A 21368-nucleotide genomic window follows, 5' to 3' on the forward strand; every position below is an offset into this window, starting at 1 on the left:
GGAAAGAAAATAAATTAAGAACGGCCGCATTGCTTTCTTCGGTGAGATCAGGCGGCGTGGATTCGAGTAACTTTTCATCGTTGATGTTTTCTTTTTCATCATCATTCATTGTTACTCATTAATTTAGACACAAATAATTTCGGAAAATTAAAAATTTAAGGTTATGCAAAATCATCGAAGTTAAACTGTCAACTGTCAATATTGAAGTGGCTATAGTGACTCCAGAGTCACTCCAGAGCGTCCCGAAAGTGTTTTGCAGTACGGAACTGTCACATTCACTACATGGAACACTCAAAACGCAACTTTCGGTATGCAAATTAATACAGAACGAACAACTTTAAGATGGCGTCGTCTAAAAAAAAATAATGCGTAGTTGTGGTATGGAATTAAATGTATGTTTTATTACCACAAAGGTTTTATTTAATGAAAAGCGTGGTCTACTTAAAGATATGATAAATACTACACTGGAGTCAACAAATAATGTTGAAAACTATATTAGTAAGATAATGAACACTTCACAAACTGCGTAACATTGGATTTGATGTCAATGATGAGTGGCTTGGCACTTTGGTGTTAGCAGGCTTACCGGAGGAGTATAAGCCTATGATAATGGTGCTAGAGAGCTCTGGTATTCAAATCAGGGCTGATGCAGTTTTGTTGGGGAGTGTACGGAGTAGAGGTCTGATGAATTATACCTTGATAAGAACTTGTCAATGTTATTGTTGCATTATTTGTGTGAACCTTTTTTATCTTGTGATTCAATTCATTCCCTATTTTCAACTTGAAATCTTTAAATATTTAACTTGTCTTTGAGAAAATATACATTGACCATTCGTATGCAGTCATCAATTCAATTGAATAAAGTATTTCATACCTCCAAATGATGTATTTTCCACAGGGACGGAATGTATGAGCTCCAGTGGTTTTTTGCTCTAGAACCAACATTATTGAAAGGGGTCTACCTTCCACACAATGTGTACATGTGACATTACTTAGCCCTTGAGTCAGAGTCACATCATCTGTACAACCAGGCAGCTTCTTCACATCTGAAACAATCAAATGGCCCATTCGCAGATGCGAAATTAAACGATCCACTTCTTTATCCAAGATGTATAACTTGTCGTTCAATGTTGCATTGCACACCATTTCATCTTCACCATTTTGAATTTCACAGGTTGGTATCCTTAAAAACAGTTTCATTTTGACAGCTGACTGAACGACGCATAATATTCAACATCGGCTTTAACATGGAAATAAGTCTTCTACATTATTGTTTCACAATAACTTTTACTTGTGGCACGAAAAAAAGGAATGAGCACTTTTTTTTTGTAATAATATTGTCCCTTTTATCCAAACACCAAGCCATAAATTTTTCATATCCTTTTTCATATTTGTTTTTTGAATTAACAGGTAGTAAATTATTTATGGCGGTATAGGCCTCGCCCCGCAATTCTGGTGGTGTAAATTACCCGATATTCCGCTTATAGGGTGAGTTTTTTAGACTTATATATACACGCTGGTCTTCAAGCATCTCGCATTTCGTACGCTACACTATTATATCTATCCACTCGTTTTCTTGGATAGCTCTGTCTTTCATATTTTGCTCGATTCCTTCCTTGAGGGTCCTTGAGGGTCTTCCTCGTCTCCTTCTATTCCGCGGTTGATACATCAATTCTTTCTTCGATAACCTTTTCTGCTCCATCATCATCACATGTCCGTACCAGAGCAGTTGCTTAGTCTGAACTCAACCTGTCCTTCGACGTACATCTTCATTCCGTTTTGGATATCTTCTTAAGTAGTCCATTTCCACAGCCTCTATATTTTTCTTCTGTCTATTTGTTAGTTGCCAGCCAGTTATTTTTGCGTTTACGTTAATTTTTTCTGACTACAGCAAGCAAACTTTAAAATTCAATAGTTATTTGTATGCCAAGGACTGAAAGTGCTACTTTGTTGGACGAGTCTGGAAATTACGAGAAGTGCGAAGCGAGGCGAGCAACAGACGAGTCCAACAAAGTAGTATTTCAGCTGAGGTGTACACAACATTTTTTAGACGACGCATAAGAATGTAACAAGATTTCGGTAATTATCTAGATTAGGTACACCCCTCCGATTTCGTTAAAATTTTAGTATGTTATAAAGAAAGTTACGCTGAATGAGAATATATATACATATAGGGCGTGAAAATCCTCCCTTCAGGTACTTTTTGCGTTTAAGGAATCAAATAATTGTAATGATTTTCTCAGTGATTGTAATATTTAAATTAATCGTTGAAATCTAACCTAATCCAACCTACACACGTTTCTACAAAATGAAATCCAATCACTGCTGCTGTTATCGAAAACTCTTCCATGATATTTTTAGGTTAGGTTAGGTTAGGTTTCAACGATGAATTTAAATATTACAATCACTGAAAAATCATTACAATTATTTGATTCTTTAAATGCAAAAAGTACCTGAAGGGAGGATTTTCACGCCCTATATATATTTTTGTTCAGCGTAACTTTCTTTATAACATACTAAAATTTTAACGAAATCGGAGGGGTGTAACCAAATCTAGATAATTACCAAGAATTCTATTATATTTTCTGGTTAAAGTTTTTGATTTTTTTACAGCGTACCTTTTGTTTTGTTTCTTCAGGAAATTGATGAGTTTTCGATATTTGTTCATGTGAACATCTTATTGGGAGAGTACTTTTAATCATCGAGAACGTAGACCATAAAGTAGCACTAGCATAAAATAAGCAAGCACTATGTTTTCCGTTGGGGTTTTCTTTTTCATCATCATTCATTGTTATTCATTAATTTAGACTATTTGGATAAGACAAATAATTTCAGTAAAGTAAAAATTTAAGGTTATGCAAAATCATCGAAGTTAAACTGTCAACTGTCAACATTGAAGTGGCTATAGTCACTCCAGAGCGTCCCGAAAGTGTTTTGCAGTACGAAACTGTCACTTTCACTGCATGGAACACTCAATACGCAACTTTCGGTATGTAAATAAATACAGAACGAACAACTTTCAGATGGCGTCGTCTGAAAATAATATTTCCAAAGTCAACTGTCAAGCTACCAACCTACCAACTACGTTAGATGTGATTTCCCTAATGTAGGCTTACAGACTTGGGAAAATGATTCCGTGGTCAAAGATTTTCCAACATTTTGAGGTGCTTCACTATTCTTATTATAAAAAGGGTATCGCACTTATTGAACTTGGGAAAAGTGTATGGAGCTGAAAGGAAATTACGCTGAAAAACACCTAATTCCTTCAACCACGAGCACTACGCGCTCGTGTCCGAATTTGAAACTCTTGCTGAAATGAAAAGCCTCCTTACTTGTATTTGAATATACGCTACCCTTCGAACTTTTCAACCCCTGTTATTATCGCTGCTTCTAATACATTTAAATTATCATAAAAATTTATGATGTATATGTCTATCTGTAAATTTCGTGTGTAACTCTATTTGGGTCAGGAAGTTTGTTTATGACACGCCAAAATAGGTGACCATTGCGTTTTTATAAGCTCAAAATTGCTTTTATAATTTGTATTATGGGTTTGGTGTTTGTTATGTATAATTTCAGCGTTGAATTACTTTGTCGAGTTTCATTTTGAAACGAATCGTTTTATGGATTTAATTCGAAATATGCTTTTCAAAACAATCGTTGTTATTTTATTGAAACAGTGATGGTATAATCGTGGTACATTTAAAGATATTCCATTTATTTTTCATAATTGCGAACTTTCCGTGACCGAAAACGGTCAATCAGGCTTTTTAAAATCCGGGTTCCCAAATCATCCTGGTCTTAAAATCCTCAGACCTGAGCGAGGATTTTTTATGTGCCTTCATTTTAGTAACTATTTCTGTGATATTCAACACGAACTAACCTAGTGGCAGATCTAGAACAGCAGTAAGCATTAACCTTTAGTCTATGGGGAATGAAGCAAGAGTTGGTTCTACGCTGAAACATTTTTGGTAAGTGTCCCTTTTAGAACATTTCTTCGCCCACCATCTTTTTCTAATGCAAGTCTTCGATGTTGTTCTCAATTAACAGTTGAAGGAATTAGTGTGGAGTCTTCATTACCATGCAGGCACACTCTGCTTTCGTCTAAGAAGAGATCGTGCTCTCTCGCTAAATCGTAGGTGGACTGGGGATAATTTGGGGCCAGTAGACTCAAGGTTAGCTGCCTTAAGACTTTTTCTGACTGTCCAGCCACTCCTCGCGTTTTTCCAAGCTTTTGTTGGACTTGAATAAGGTCATATCTTTCGGATGTGTAGGTTTTGCTTCCGGAACCGTGTCTTCGAAGAAAATTACCAGTTTCTTGGTAACGACGGTAAACTTTGAAAACAGCAGACAGTTTCATGTTCAGCGCACTGGCCTCTTTTCGCTGACTGAGCAGCTTTCATGAATTGAATAGTGGTGGATCAGGTAGATAACCCTTCATAAGGGTCTGTTACCTTTAATTACCAGTATTGTAAACCAGCATAAAAAGTTAATAACTGATCATTATATATTACTGAAACTGAAAAATATTTGTTCAGTAAAAAATTTTCGTAACGTCAACCGTTTTCAAGATAAAGGGCGTTGTAAAAAACAGTTTTTTACGATTTTCTATCTATCCTAGAGACTAGATCACCTTTTTTTGAAACACCCTTTATATCTAGTTCAAAAAATTGTTATGTTTGACAAAAATCTAATTTCACAAATGACAAGGTTTCGAAAATCTTGGACAGAGCGCTTGGTGTTACGTCTCCAATCTACAACCAGACCAAAGACGTTTCTAAATGGGGATTTTTTGTTTGTTTGTTGCAGGCATGCTGATACAATACCGAGATTATCATTTTTGAAAAACATATCGTTAAGCTATGGCTGCTCCAGGACAAGAAGAAGAAGAACACAATTGTACAGACAACTCGCACAAGCCACTCAAAACCCCAAGTGAAGGGGAAAAGAAATCCCCGATTAAAAGTAAAGACAATAAAAATACCAAACAGAATAAAGAAAATGTGACAAGAGTGGTTGTAGTGGCTTTAACTCCCGAAAGAAGACGCGAGACGTGGAATAAAAAAGTGGAATTTTTGCTTGCGGTTGTTGGCTTCGCTGTCGATCTAGGAAACGTTTGGAGATTTCCTTACATTTGTTATCAAAATGGAGGAGGTAAGTGAAAGTGATTATAACCTTTTATATAGTCAGATATATGGCTTAAAACAAAAAAATTATTATGAATAAGTTCATGTTCAAGCTCACGTAAAAAGAAACATCTGCTTCTGACCTGTATGATCCCGTTCTTCTTTCAGATAGTTTTTTAAACGTATGATGCTCAATATATATAAATTAATAGGAATACATAAATATTTTTATTTCAAATGATTAAAAATATCTTTGGCAACACATTTATCCACCACGTGTAACCAATCAAAAAGTTCTTCGACACAAGTCTCGGCAGTATTGCGTTTCCCGTTCACTCTATCGTTACAAGCTTGATATTTTTCAGACAATCTTTGAGCGAGTTCCGTTTCACGGCATTTTGATCTTAAAACTTCCAAAGGATCTTCCAATTCTTCCTCTGACGCTTCGTTTCGCGATGATGTACTGTCTGAAGATTCGTTTTCTGATGATTCATCTTGTTGACTTGCACTTTCATCTCCCACTGATTCTTCCTCACGCGACTCGTCGTCTCCAGATCGTATAGAAGATTTCTCTTCTTGAGTTTTATCTTCACGGTTTTTACAAGTGCTATCGCTAGCTTTGGCCGTTGGAAATTTGAGGTAATTGCCGATTTTGTTGAACACCATTTTGATTATTTGACATATGACAGAATTTAACGTCAGTGGTTGGTTGATGAGTTGATTCTAAGGCTAGTTTCACACTAAGTAGCTTGTCGGCGTCGCGGATCGGATGTCGGTTGTCACTGATATTCGTATTTAACAAATGTTCGTTTCCGAAACGTTTTAGAATAACCTCAAGACCTTATTGAATCAAAAGTAAAAGAAAGAGCGATACATGAAAGTATGGTTTGTTCAAGTTTCGCGATGATGTACTTTCTGAAGATTCGTTTTCTGATGATTCATCTTGTTGACTTGCACTTTCATCTCCCACTGATTCTTCTTCTACCATTTTGAATATTTGACATATGACAGAATTTCACGTATCTACCTGATGATTATAGAAAAGATTACGAATTTAGATTAATTATTTTTTCAGTATTATTTAATATAGTAATCGATTTTATTAAGGAATTCAAAGGGACTAATTTTTTTGTATAATATTGTTGTTTATCTATACTTTTAAATTATTTACTGATTCTGAAGATTAAATAATATAATGCGGACCTGTACAACTTGTTTATTATATTATATAAATTTGTCTATGGAATTTTGTCTTATAAATAATATTTTGAAACACTTGTTGTGTAAATAGTACTTACGTATTATATTGTTGTAATTAGCTCAAGTAGATTATGATTTTTTATTTAATTTACAGTTTATACTCTCAAAATTTCTTATACAAAAAATTGAAATAGTAGAAAAAGTTTTAAAATTAAATTATCCGTGAAAATATATTTTTTAAAAGCAATTAAAATATAAAAAACTTCTGTGAAATTTTAAGGTTAGGTTAGGCCACCACAAATTAACCCCATTGCCTTCTACTTACCTTTCTTTAATGACCTCAACAGTACAGTGTACCAAATATAGTATTTTGTATTTACGAGGTGGCGAAAAAATTAATTTTGTACACTACACTACGACGAATCATATCTTTGTATTGTAAAATTCTTTCTTGGATGGCCAGAATAGATAAAAAAAAAAACTTTTTCAGAATGATCTGTCATCTATCTGACGCAAGTTTCGATCGGTGTTACCAACCTAACCTCTCAAATTTCCCTTTCTAGAGCGCGAAATTCGAATTAAAATATAAAAATGCTTACAGTATGGAAACCGTTCCACTATCAATAATTTCGGCATGGAAATCGATAAAATTGATGGATATAGTTTAATAGTTTCTTCTTTTTTATAAAAGACCGTTCAAATTGCTGCTATATACAAATTGAATATCGATTTATGTCATATATTTAAAACTGCGAATCTAATTTTAAACAGACGTCAACGAATTCGTTTTCATAAATTCTATATTATAAACCAGTGATTGAGATCACAGTATCCTGAGAAGCGTTAATCCAACTGTAAAGTTTGCTTAAAGGGGCTCATTAGCACACTATTCAGGTCTCGTATACTCTCATCTTATTGAGTTAGCTTCCTCTCAATGTCTCTTTATTAAATAACTACCAAATTTCGTTCGTGCTTTTTGTTTAAGATAATCAATTTAATAGGAAACATACTCTACGTATTTCTTATATAAAATATTATTTTTCAGGTGCTTTTTTGATCCCGTATACGATTATGTTGATTTTCGGAGGACTTCCTTTATTTTATATGGAATTAGCCCTAGGACAATTCCACAGGAGCGGTTGTCTTACCATTTGGAAAAGGATTTGCCCGGCTTTGAAAGGTGAGTTGATACATCGATTATTTAGAACCACAACAAATTGAAAATGAATGCTATAGATATAAGAAAACTTCCGAATTCAAATGTTAGCAGCTGAAATAGATATAGGGAATAAGCACATGTACATAAATCACAAAAAAATCGTTTTTTTTTAAATCTTAAGCATATTCCCAGCATAGGTTGGTAATATGTCAATAGTGTCATGTCAATATCAATTGTTAGCACGTTCATGGATAATATTAATAATACTAAATAAACACCAGTAAGTATTCTTTATTTTTTATTTTTATTAACATAAAAAAACCGATTCTTCAGTCTTCATAACAGCTCAAACGCAAATAAAACAAATTAATACATCACTCAATAAGTCTTCTGACTGACACACAGATGACGCTGTCATTGTCAAATCCATGTGACGTTTATGAAGTACGAACTTTCAAAAGACTAAGTCTAAAATGTCATAACATTTAAATTAGTCACAACAAAATGACAGACATTTAAGTGAAGCTACTTTTGTTATTTATAAAACAATGGATTCAAAATAATTTCGCGAGTTAGTTTATCATTTCTTCTTGATGAAAAAAATACCGTACAAGCTCAGTAATGGCTTCAAAAATGTTATCCAGACTCTGCTCCATCGAAAAGACCCATTTCTTATGGGTTTGCTTAATTTAAACATGGTCGTACAGACACGTACATAATGTTCTGGTCGTCCAATTGAGAAAATACAAAAATGTCCGCAAATTGGTTATTTCCAAACGTAAATTGAAGTTGCGTGAGATAGCTGAAGTCCTAAAGATATCAGAATGCAATGTATTTACAATGAGAAAGCCTTTTTCGAAATGGGTACCGCATTTACTCACAGTCGATCAAAAACAACAACGTTGATGATTCGGAGCAGTGTTTGGCCATGTTTAATGGATGAAACATGGATCCATCACTGCATTTCGGAATCAAAACGATCTTCATCTGAATGGACTGCAGCCGGGTAACCGCATGGGAAGCGTCCAAACAGCTTGGAAGGTTATTGCTTTAGTGTTTTGGGATGCGCATGGAATATTAATCATCAACTGTCACCAAAAGGGAGAGACAAGCAATATTGAATGCTACATAGAAATGTTGGAATCTTTGAATGCGAAAATCAAGGAAAAACGGCCTCATATTTAGAAGAAAAAACCACTGTTCCACCAAGATAATGCACCGATTCATAAGTTGATGGCAACGATGGTTAAATTGAAGAAATTACTTCCTCATCCACCGTATAGTCCAGATCTAGCACCTAGTAACTACTGGCTATTCGCTGATATCAAAAAAATTCTCGCCGGTAAGAAAATTTAGCTCTAATGAAGATGTAATTGCTAAAACTAAAGCCTATTTTGATGTAAAAGACAAATTCTTTCTACAAGTATGGCATCGAGAAGTTAAAGAACCGTTGTTGACAGTCAAACAAACAAACAAACTTAATTTTATCATTTTTGCCTAGACCTGCGCAGTCTTCGTGAACGTAGATGAAACAAATTAAGTACAGCTTCATATCTTCCTGTTAATATTCATCATAAAGTTTGCAGTACCAAGAGTCTTTAATTTTCCGCGTTTGTTTGGTCTGTACTTAATTTTTTCTACGACGGTTCTTTTTAGCTTTTTTATTTTGTTGCTTTTTTATTTTTTCCTTGTTGAAAACGTCTCTTTTGATCACCAATGCTTTGCTATTGATGTCCTTTTCCCTATTCCTTCTCTTCTTTTGCCGTTTATAAAGCGTTTCTAGCATATTTGTAAATTTTATATCAGATACTTCTTTCCTCATCCACGGTATAGTCCAGATTTGATCCCCAGTGACTACTGGCTTACTTTCTTTCCAGTATTTCCCAACAGTTTATCTGTTGTATATCTAAATCTTTATTAATAAATTCATACTTGTCTTTATTTCCACTACACTGTGCAATTTCATTGTCTTTCTTTCATTCGCCGACGGTCCAAAGAACTTCATATTTCTATTTATTTAATGAAATTTTCGATTTAAATAAATCTCACCAAGCCACGCCGCTACTTATCGCAAACTGTCTGGCAGGAATATTTCGAGAAAATTGTGTACGTACGCCTTCCGACAGCTTCGGCCTATAGAAATGCATTTATGTTTACGATTCGATGTTTTCATTGGTAAACAGTGAAGATGATGAGTCCACGTGGACTGACGGTTTATTAGATGTTTATGGGGAGTAAACAATAAAGTTCATTTCTTAATTTGGTATGAGTGCCGTGCGTATTTATGAAATATTGATTGAATTAATAATTTTTATTTTATATCTAAGTTCATAAGCAGCAAATTGCTAGTTAAAAAATTCATTCTAAATTGATTCCAAGTCAATGAGACACTTAAATTCTTCTTCCAACAATTTCCACCTTAGTTTTTGTTCTATCTGGTGCACAGCACTTTCACCGACAATATATTTAATGCCCTTGTTGTTTACAAGCTTGCATTGTTTATTGTTTCCATCCCCGTCGAGGTAGAATATCTTTGATTCTTTGAGAAAGACGAAATACGTTCGAGAGTCTACAAAAATGTGAATATCTGAAAAGGGTGTATAAAATATTACCATTGGGATTTTGGTTGTATTTAGCTGAATTATGGGAGTCTTTCATACGATATACGAAGCCGATTCGAAAGAATGTGTTAACCACCCATTTTATTTAAATGTGACAGACCATTTTTAATGTTGAATAAACATTATTTTTCATAAAACAATTATTACAATTTGATATATTTAAAAAAAATTAGTTTGACTAACAGAATGAAAAATTTTAACAATTTCTAGGGACGTACCAAACTAATAATAATCAACTATCAGCAATTAAATGGGTTATCTATAAAAAAACACCTTTCACATAAAAAACAACGAAAATAATATCCATTATAGCATTTATTAAATTTAACTTGAAATAGTCTGCAAAATACGTAGGCTGACACATAGATGGAGTTACTAGTATTAAATACATTTGCAGTTATCCCTAACCTTCAAATGACATTTATATTTGACAGCTGTCTTAATATTGGGTTGTCTCTAAAAACACCTTTCATATCAAAAACAACGAAAATAATATCATTATAACATTTAATAAATTTGCTTGGAAATAGTCCGCAAAATTCGTAGGCTGACACATAGATGGCATTACTAGTATTAGGTTCATTTGATTTTCAGTTATTCCTAACCTTCAAAGTATATTTGACAGCTGTCTTACTATTGGATTGTCTCTAAAAAACACTTTTCATATAAAGATGTGATTTTCTATTTGCCAGTTTGCAAAAACCATCTCATACGTCAATGTTTTAGTTTCTCAATTTTCTTTTAAGAAACTTCCTCTTTTCGTTGAGGGCTTACAAACCAATTGTGAAGTCAACGAACAATCAAAATCCTTCTGCAAATACTACCTGGAGAAAACAACGGTCAGAAAATTGAACGCATTGTTTGAAAAATCTTTCAACTATTTGAATGTTGAAAAATCTATTGATAGCTTGATTAGAACTTGTTTGCACTTATTTTCTAACAGATATCGACTTAATCAATGGAGTAGAGTCTCTTTTTCATATTACTAAGAATTAAACTCTCAAACAAAAAAAAAATAATGATATATTGCGAGATAATAGGAACGAAACTTGAAACGAAAATTAAATCAGCAAAATCATTATAACATTTATTAAATTCAACTTGAAATAGGCCGTAAAATTCGTAGGCGGACACATAGATGGCGTTACTAGTATTAAGTACATTTTCAGTTATCCCTAAGCTTCAAATGACAAGTATTTTTTTGACAGCTGTCTTACTATTAGTTTGTGAGAAACAGCTTTTCGATTTTTTTTATGTAAAAAGCAAGCACAAATCTATTAGGTTTACTCCAGTAATTCGTTTGCCGTGTGGAGATATCTGTGGCTATGGATCTTGATCTTCTAAAGATAAAAGTGCCTTGGTAACTGATTCAACAGGCAGTTTTCCAAACAAAAGAGTCCCGGTAGATTGGCGCAAATACCGTAGGCTGTAGTTTTAGGGAAAGCTGTGCCTCGGTAGCTGATTTCACATGAGTGCACTTCTCCAAAGGAAGGAGTCCCGATACATTGATGTTCTGGGCGTCTGTAGGTGAAATCAGTGTTAAGAAACTGTGGACTACGCTTGGACTTCTCCAAAGAAATGAGTTTCGATACATTAACGTCCTGGGCGCCTCCAGGCGAAATAGGTGTTTATGAGCCGCGTCTGCCTGTCGAGTAGGACGGATCAGCATTTGCCGTGGTAGTATCAAGTCAGTGAGCTTTCTTGCTGTCTAAGTTTCTGGTTAACTCAAGATCGCCTATAAGTCGAATTGCTCTCTTCTGTATTGAGTCAAGCATCGTCAGGGTATTTTTGGGAGCCGAGCTCCAAATCTGCGAGCAATATTCCAAAGAAGAACGAATCTGGGCCATGTAGAGATTAGAAGCTGTTGCGGAGTGTATAGCTTGTTGTTTTTGATGAGGCTTCAAGTTTTTGTGATGCAAATTAAGCCACGTTAGTATGCTTGGACGTATTGCTTCCAATCTCAACACCCAACCAGCGAATTTGCGGCGATGATGATATTTTATGTGCAGGCAGGACCAAATCGTGAGCTGCAGTGCTAGTCTTCTTTGTAAAAACAACAGAATTGGTCTTTGCTGCATTAAACATCCAAATCCGAAAGATATTTCACGAAATAACATTGGAGGGGGAGAACCCGACCAGAAAATACCAAAGGTCACGAGAAACATCAAAAAAAGTGATGTGTACAATATATTGAGACTGTGAGGGTTTTCTTTTGAATGACTTTGAGGAATCGAATACAAGTAATACAACCATGAATGCGGCATACTATTCTGACTTACTAAGGCAGTTCCGTGACATAATTATCAAAAAAAGGTGTGGCAAAATCAGTTAAAGTGTGCATTTGCTTCATGATAATGCTCCATTACAAACTGCTTCGCTTTCCAAGGGTTCCCACGTAAGATTCTGGACAAGCAGTAGAAGAAGTGCCTTTAAATTTGGAACACCAACTATTTGGCGGCACTCGTTTGATTCTTCAGTTCCTAAACATATATCTGAACATTTAGAACAAGACATTCAAGGACCAAACTTATCACAAAATGTTGCTGATTTCAAGGTATGCCCAAAGAACCAACATTATTTTTCCAGAATGAGTTAGATAATTTTGTAAGAAATCAAAATCTTATTTATATATATTCATTGGCAGCTCAAAACGTAGCTTATAGGTATTCTATAGATCAAACTTTGCGTCTGTATTTGCGCTTACTTCATGGTAACCTCCAATGTGAGGTTAAAAGGTTGAATTGGATAAGGGCTCAAGAAGGATATACAAAAAGAGATCATGCCAGAGATAATAACTGAAAATTTGTTTTGTTTTGTCGCTCTATATATTCGTAAGAACGAAATTCAGATTTAATATCGATGATAGATCCGATTATTTCGAATGAGTCCATTCTTAGGAACAGTAGAAAGTGTGAAGTGTGAAGTTGAAAACAGCGGCAAACAACAAAAACCTTTTAGTCAGAATTGGATTCGTAATTTTCCTCATGTTCAATTCATTAACCAGTTTATCTTCAACATTCTCTCCATACATATATATAGAGGTATTGTTATCGGATAGTGGGGTTCTCTCTTTAATATTTATGGAAAAATTTCAATTTCAAATGTTTGTTCTTTTCGAGATTGGAGGTCGTTTTGTTTAATCTCGACCAACAAACTTAACGTTTACTTTTCTTCACGTTTTCACATTTCACGATTCCTCTCGAACTGAAATGAATTTATTAGGCATACGGAAACGTAGTTTGAATAACGTTTTTGAAGGGAGAAAGTGATTAAGAACGAATCTGGGCGTTTTTACCGTATATTGAGCGCCGCTGAATTGTAGAACAAATTCCATATTTTGCAAACAATTTACTTTTTAGGAAAAGTCGCTTTTAGATTTTAAATGTTCGTTTTTATTAACCTGTTAAATTTTCTAAATTGAAATAGACCTTCCCAGTCTTCAGTCTTTCCATACTTTAGACAATTACACAGACCAGCATGGAATTTGTCAACAGATGACATAATGACATAACAGGTTTTTAAATACATTTGTACAACTTGACCACTCTATATGTTTGTTGTTAATTTTTATTATTATAAGAATTATCTGGAACACTAATGGGCTCTTCAATATCTCCTTTAGCTATTTTATCTTAATAGTTTCGATCATTATATACATTATTATTAGAAAAAGACAATGTTGAACGAGGGAGGAGCGGAGAAAATAAAATTTTAATTGACTGGCGTAGAAAACCAATGAGTCCTGGAAAATATATTAATTATTGTTTAAAACACTAAGATCAATTAACAAAAAAGATAAAAAATGGAGTTTTTAAAACATCAAATCCAATATTTTAGAAAAAAAAACATTGAAATACTTTCATTTAAAAATACCTTCATATCTTTCGTAATGATTTTTTTATAATACATCTGACACTGACTTTGACATAATGCGATTTACTAAAATCAAAGATAGAGCACCACCCAAGAATAGTTCACCAATAGGATTGCTCAATAAACTGAATGTGTCTGCCATGTGCGTGCGAAAAATCGCCATACGTGACGTCACCTGCAGACCTCGACCGGTCTTAACTCTTTATTGAGCTAGACTATTTGATGAGTTTAAAGGCCAATTTTAACCTTTTCTGTGAAATGAACTGAGCAGATGTAGCTAGTATCAGGGTTAAATTTATCTTCCCGTTTGCATCGTAATATCCATTCTTTTCTCATAGTTTGGGAAACAAGATCTTTAGCTTTGGGAAACCGATGAAATATAAAATATTCATGTTCTTGCTGCCTTGTTTTATAGGTATTACCACAACCATACACAGCACAACGTGTACCAGGCATTTTGATTTTTGGACATATACTACATGCACTAAAATCAAACAAAGTTTCATTTAGCAAAAAAAAGTAAAATAAAAATGTAGATTAGTTGCTGGACAAATGCAAACCAACCGACCAAAAACGCTGTTATGATTCGCCCATTTTTTTAATTTTTTATTGTGGTGTATAAAGAATAGAAATTTAAATAAGCCAATTAAATTGTCATTTCTGCTCAGCTGGTTTTCTTTCAGCCAGTAACTGACTTGGATTTTAATTTTTATTTTGCTATTTAAATCCAGCTTTAATATAACAAAACATTTTTACCTACCCTTGAAAGTCTCACAAGATTATTTTACCTTAAACAATAATATTGTCTTTGTTCACTATTCTCCACATATATAATACACACAAATAATAGTTTTTAAAACGTAGAACTAAGTAAAAAACGAATTTCCAACTCTTCAATCACTTGTACGACCTTTTCGAATTAACAAAAACACAAGCAATACCGCACAGCGTAAATGGTAAACAAGCCGTCGAGGTCTGCAGGTGACGTAAGCATCACTTGACCTTGGCTCAAGAATTGGCGTATGTACGTCTTATGGGATTGATCAATCCTATTGGTGAACTATTCTTGAGCACCACCAATACATTGCCTAACATGACACATAACAGTTTAAGAAATTCCATGATCAAATTGTGGAAGAAAATTCATTGGTCAATCTAAGGGCTCACTCGCCGATCAGATAACCTCTCACGAAAGTGATAGCAAATTATATCCGGAGAAATGTTTGTTTACCTCTCACGTTTTCTATGAAAGTCATTCTATGGATTATTTTGACTATAAAAATCTCCTTTTTTAGAAACAATCTATTCTAACCAATAAATGTTCAATGTCATGTATAATCTAGACCATGAATATTCAGACTCATTCATAATCACCTAACCTAATCTAACCTATAAAAATTCAATTTCATTCATAATCTATTCAATTAAAATTTACAATCATTTGAACAGCAACCAGAATTTATGTCAAACGTCAATTTGAACATTGATTTTCGAATACTATGAATTTGATAATTAGAAAAAAACACACTGCAAATCTCAATCAATTACTGTAAGTAATTTTTAATATTGTTATTGTTTTATACATATTTTTACATTGTACTTTGACTATTATTTCACTCCCCGAAAGCTCGAAATTCATATTATAAATATTAGGTGACATACGAGGTGCGTTCAATATATCAAAATATATAAAAACTACTTATCACTTCTTATATTATTTCGAACTTCAATAATTCGAAATTATTGTTTGCCGTTCTTTAAAGGAGAAAACAACTACTTTCATGGCTGTTACCGCGACGAATATAGAATTACATGGTTAATGGCACGCGATTGCAAGTACTTATCTGCATTTTAAAGTTATACCAATGTAGGAAATTATAGCTTTCCAAATTTTTAGTTTCGTGACGAACCCATTGTAAGAGCTTAACTGTTAGTTAGCTGCTTAAAACAGCGGTTCTTAACCAAAAAAGTTAGTAATACACCAAATAATAAGTAATACCAACACCTTCCTAATACAAATTATTCCCTAATACAATGTTTCGGTTTTACCGCTCTTCGCGAATGGCCTTCCGGAAGTGACGTCCAATCTTCTAGGAGGTGTTGGTAATACTCACGCCATTGTTTTGCGTGCGCGCAGACTCAGTAAGCTCTCTGTCGAAAACTCGTTTCTGCGTATTGTGTTGTGAATTACAGTGAAACGCATTTTAGAAACAAATTTTGTCTTATTATTAATAGTGGAGTGATCAAGCTGCAGTACGTATTGTAAAATTGTAATCACCCTAATAATGGCAAAACGTGAATACAAGGAAGCATTTTTAGAACTAGGTTTTACTAGCATTTATGATCGAGGAGTGAACTAACCGGAATGCGTGTTGTGCAGTGAAATATTAAGTAATGAATCGATGAAACCGAACAAACTTAAAAGACATTTTGATGCAAAACATAAAAATTAATGATATGTCATTTGATATTGAGAATCAACTTGATGAAACGACAGATGTAAGTAAAGATGCTCAACTCATGATTTACCTGCGGTATCCAGGTTTAACAGATATACAAGAGGACATTTTATTTGCAAACCAATGTCAACAACGTGAAGATATTCTTCTTATGGTCGATTCGTTTTTTAAAGAAGAAGGATTAAATTGGAATCAGTGTTTCAAAATGTCAATTATTTTCAAAAAGTTATAAATAGATTTTAATTTGGTAAATCTCCGACTTAGACGTGTGGAAGAGCCACTATTTCATCGAGTTACGTTTATATGTATATGTATATGTATTTCCATCGTTATCATTTATTTTAAACTTTATATCGTATCCATGTCTATTGATATGAACTCGCTGATTGTTTCATTCTGAAAAATACCCTAGATAACAAGAACTAAATTAGAACTCTGCAATAATAGTTATTCACAACTAATGAATATTTTTCTAATGAATTTTTTCCAAAAAAATTAAGTTTAACTTATAAAAATTGAACAAAAATTGGCTTATTTATAATGCATTCAATGTTCACGTGAATTCCATTTGATTTTGGTATGTATCCCGTTCTAAACATTAAATGACGCATAGCTTTTCTATGAACGACTAATGAATTAAAAATATCTCCTGGCTCTAGCTCGTACATTCGATTTGCGTGTGTTCTAAAAATCCATATTAACCCTCCTCGTATCGACTGTATAAATCCGATATACATGAATGAGCACATATTTAGGCTATTTTAGATTCAGACTGAAAGGTATCTTTTGTGATATTCCATTTTTAAAACCCGACTGGAATGTATGTTTAATTTTAGAACTAAAATTCTCTTTACTAATATCATAATTATTGAATTAAAATATAACACACTTAAATTGGAATTTCTGGAACCGTTGGTGATATTTATTCTGGACACACTGTATATACTACCACTACACCAACACTAATAATTACACTGTCTGATATGAGCGTTTCGATAACCAAGTTATCGTCTTCAGAGACTGAAAGATGAAACGCGCGTCAGAAAGTGTAATCGTGAGTGTTGGTGTAGTGGTAGTATATACAGTGTGTTCATTATAACACCATTACAGCTTCAAATGTACAGGATTATTACAAATAATACAAAATTTTTAGAAATTTGCAGTTATTAGTATAATTTCAAAATGGTGCAAATCCGTTATGTGCCTCAAACTCTAAAATTCCTTTCTAAATAAACATTTGTTAAACAAAATAGAAATATACGCAGAAAATTTATTGTATAACATTAAGAAAACCCAAATATGCAAATGAAAAACCCAAAACATTGGTTGGTTGGACGTTGGTTGTGAAAACTGTAAACCACTAAGTGTTTGTCGATGTTTTCAATTAAAAAAATGTGCCTCCTGTCTGAATATAAACATTTATAATTGCAAAATCTTCTTTCCACATCAACTGATGTTATGGGGAAGGTTCTATAATATTGCGGGATCCGAAGCAATGGATTCAGTGCATTCTTCCTCTAAAATATTAGTTAAGAAATTGGATTCCACTATCCATACTTTTTTCAATCGCATTTTTGAAAAATTATGTCACCCGTTTTGCCTGTGACATTTTGAAAAGCTGCCTCAAATTGTTTCATTAGTTTCACACTTCGATTTATTAGCAAATTTGAGTTTTCCATTCGTGTTATTGGTCTAGAAACAAAGCTAGAATTGGTTCTTGTAAACGAATTGTTTCATTTCCGTGTTTACGAAGAATTGCTTAGCATCAGTAAGATATTTCTTTCTCTGGTAAAAGTTCTAGTTTTCCACTTTTTGTTGATGGCATTCCTTCTTCTCAATCGGCTATAAATGCTTCTGCGTGAAATATCTTGGTTTCCAAAAAAGCGGCTTAAGTATCGGTCCTAGCGAATTATAAATGCTTCTTCTTGATTTCAATTCATAAGACATTTTAATGCAACTGACATAAAAAAGGACTTCTTCGTTTACAGAGCAATTTTGAATCCATATTCCATAATTTTTTGTCAATTTCAGGAGTTGGTTATGCGATTTGTCTGATAGACATCTACATGGGAATGTACTACAACACTATCATAGGTTGGGCTTTATACTATCTCATCGCTTCTTTCCAATCAGAATTACCTTGGACATCGTGCCGAAATGAGTGGAACACGCCATTCTGCAAACCAGTTACAGAACTTTTTCCGAACGTTTCCGCTTCAAGTCCAGCCAGAGAGTTTTTCGAGTCAGTATATTTTTATGTAAACATTAATTTTTTTTATGAATTTGGTTATAGTAGAACAAGTATCTCGTGACCAGGAGGAACTCCTAGTGCGCAGAGAGAGAAAGAATTTGGCTAGGATGGAATTAACCACAGTTGAGTAATTCGAGTGGTGCTTACCATGTAGAGATGTTTGTGGTTTTGATCTTAAACTTCTGTAGGTTGTAGTGTTTGAGAAACAAGTGCCTTGGTTGGTTGATTCCACGGGCAGTTTTTCAAAGGAAGGAGTCCAGGAAGATTGACATTCTAGGCAAATACCGTAGGCTGAAGCTCTCGGGAAAACAGTCCCTTGGTAGCTGATCCTATACGATTGCACTTCTCCAAAGAAAGGAGTCCCGATAAATTAAAAGATCTCAGCATTTGAAGGCGAACTCATGAGCCACGGCTACCTGTTAAGTATGTCTTAAGCCTTGCAAAAACTGCTCCAGACGAGATTATGCTGGACAGCTCAGATAGTATCGGCAAAACAGAATCGGGGATGGCTCTAAGCTGTATAATTTCTGGTCAACTCTGGTTGTCGAACTGTTCTCTTTTGTATTGAGTCGAGCATCTTCAAGGTATGCTGCCGAGCTCCAATATTTCAAAGATGGACGAATCTGGACGAGTATATAGCTTTTCCAAGTTTCCAACCTCAACATCCAAAAACCAAATTTGAGATGATGGTAATATTTTATGTCCAGACATGACCAAATCCTGAGCTGCAGTGCCAGCCTACTTTGTAAAAATAGCAACCTGGGTTTTTGCCGCATTAAACTCAATCAAATTGCTTCCACTCTATTCCAGAATGTTTTCGAGATCGGTACAGAAGAAACACCAGCGTTAACCCCAAACCTTTCTGAGGTGTGTCCATCGATAGCGATCTGGATGGATCTTTCGTTGAGAAAGCTACTAAGCTATTCGATAAGTGAGAACGACAAACCGTGTGATCTTAATTTATTTAGAAGATTGTCATCTCAAACCCTGTCAAAAACCTTCGATATGTCCAATGCGATTGCTCTGGATTTTCTATGTTTCTCTATAGCTTCAATCCATACGTTAGTGACGATCTATGGCAATGGCTGGGACCTCTTTCATATGATAGAGAATTTTCTGACTAAAAGGATGAAGGAATGATTTTTGGTTAGGTATAATATACAGAAAGTTTTATACAAATGGAGACAAACTAGTACATTCCATAAAAAAGTAGAAATCGCCGATTGACAGACTATATTGGACCTTCTAAAGAAAGTCTTGTTTGTGTTCGGTGGAATTATGAAGGTTTAATGTACTAAACATTCCAGATGGTATATAGTGGAAAGCTGATGCTAATGTATGAGGTTTTATTGGGGAAATATCCAGGTTATTGAGCTTCTACCACATCTACCATTTGGTCCAAACCTTTCATCGTAAGATTACTCTTTACTCAGATCTATCAGTGGGAAAAAAATTTAATGGGATGTTAAAAATGCAGTACGACAATTTTGAATGGTTTTACCAAGATTTCAAAGAGCTGAATGTTGGGTTAAAACCATAGAATACGATAGGGTACGCTTCGAATAATAAGGCTTCCTTATTATATGATTATCTTATAAACAAAGCGTACATTTGAAACCGATATTATTTACGAGACACCCTCTACAATAAACCAAGTGTTCAATTCCAAGTTTTTTACAGTTAACTATATCAATTTCCGTATTTATAAAGTGCTCTAATAGGCCTTACTGGTTGCTCCTTTGATATGGTCGACATGGATAAAAATATTTCAATTTTTAGGACACCCTGTAAACTATATAACAAAAATCTACTAACCATGCATTCTTTCATTTTAGGAGAGAAGTACTGGAGCAATATAAATCTGACGGCCTCAACAGAATGGGTCCTATCAAACCAGCTCTGGCCTTGTGTGTTTTTGCTGTATTCATTTTAGTTTATTTTTCTTTGTGGAAAGGAGTCAGGAGCACAGGAAAGGTGAAGTATAATATATAGAACCCATCAATTTTACGAATATGTAATTAAAAAACAGAACAATATACACTGTCAACAATAAACAATATTCCAACCGATCCGTAAATATACAAAAAGTTGAAAATTATCATGGATTCGTCTAATTTACAAAATATACGTTAACTTCAGAACCCACTGTATAATAAGTGTCTTATTTAAAATACGTAGTCATCAATATATCATTATCTTCATTTGAAATTATTTTTTTTTAAGTTTAGACCTTCAAGGATATGTCCTTGAATGAATTTTTCAAAATTCTGATTATTTTCGGAGATACACTGAATTTTGTGACGTAACATATAAGCCTTCATACTATATATTCTATATATTGTAAAAACAAGGGAACGAAGTCTTTGTCAGCTAGATTATGAGCGTTTTCGTATTGGGAATGTGGCAAAATACAGTAAGCGCTAGACATGTAAGCCTAGACCTCAATGTAGCCCAATCAATAGTAAGTATCTGTACTCATATGTACAGGACACTATTTACATCCGAATTTACAAGAAACGGTATAAAAATAAAAAATTCACCGTTAAGATTTTTGGTTAACGTGTGGATTGGTGCCATTACCATGACCAATTAGTAGTTCCTCACTTTTTTGATAGTACTTTAAGAATACAGATCTATTTGGACGTTCTACAAAAAATTTTACCGAATTTGCTTACCAAT

The 21368-nt window shown here is 34.1% G+C and overlaps 2 protein-coding genes across 2 annotated transcripts in view; one reads left to right on the plus strand and one right to left on the minus strand.

Annotated features, from left to right (window-relative positions):
• Positions 1 to 21368, plus strand: part of LOC130895394 (sodium-dependent serotonin transporter) — a 45034-nt gene that overhangs the window by 11108 nt on the left and 12558 nt on the right. Inside the window, exons 2-5 of the mRNA XM_057802644.1 lie at positions 4810 to 5154; positions 7372 to 7506; positions 18470 to 18680; positions 20525 to 20663. Coding sequence (XP_057658627.1) covers positions 4863 to 5154; positions 7372 to 7506; positions 18470 to 18680; positions 20525 to 20663 — 777 coding nt within the window. The 5' untranslated portion in view covers positions 4810 to 4862. The remainder of the gene's footprint in view (positions 1 to 4809; positions 5155 to 7371; positions 7507 to 18469; positions 18681 to 20524; positions 20664 to 21368) is intronic.
• LOC130895395 (cytochrome b-c1 complex subunit 6, mitochondrial-like) lies at positions 5336 to 5807 on the minus strand. Its single transcript, XM_057802645.1, has one exon. The coding sequence runs from the start codon at positions 5790 to 5792 to the stop codon at positions 5355 to 5357; it is 438 nt and encodes a 145-aa protein (XP_057658628.1). The 5' UTR covers positions 5793 to 5807; the 3' UTR covers positions 5336 to 5354.

The sequence above is a fragment of the Diorhabda carinulata genome, chromosome 6 (assembly GCF_026250575.1).
Source record: "Diorhabda carinulata isolate Delta chromosome 6, icDioCari1.1, whole genome shotgun sequence".
Taxonomy (NCBI): Eukaryota; Metazoa; Arthropoda; class Insecta; order Coleoptera; family Chrysomelidae; genus Diorhabda; species Diorhabda carinulata.

Bases quoted from the DNA above. Each gene is read 5' to 3' on its own strand.
- LOC130895395 (XM_057802645.1), bottom strand. From the start codon at position 5,792: ATGGTGTTCAACAAAATCGGCAATTACCTCAAATTTCCAACGGCCAAA.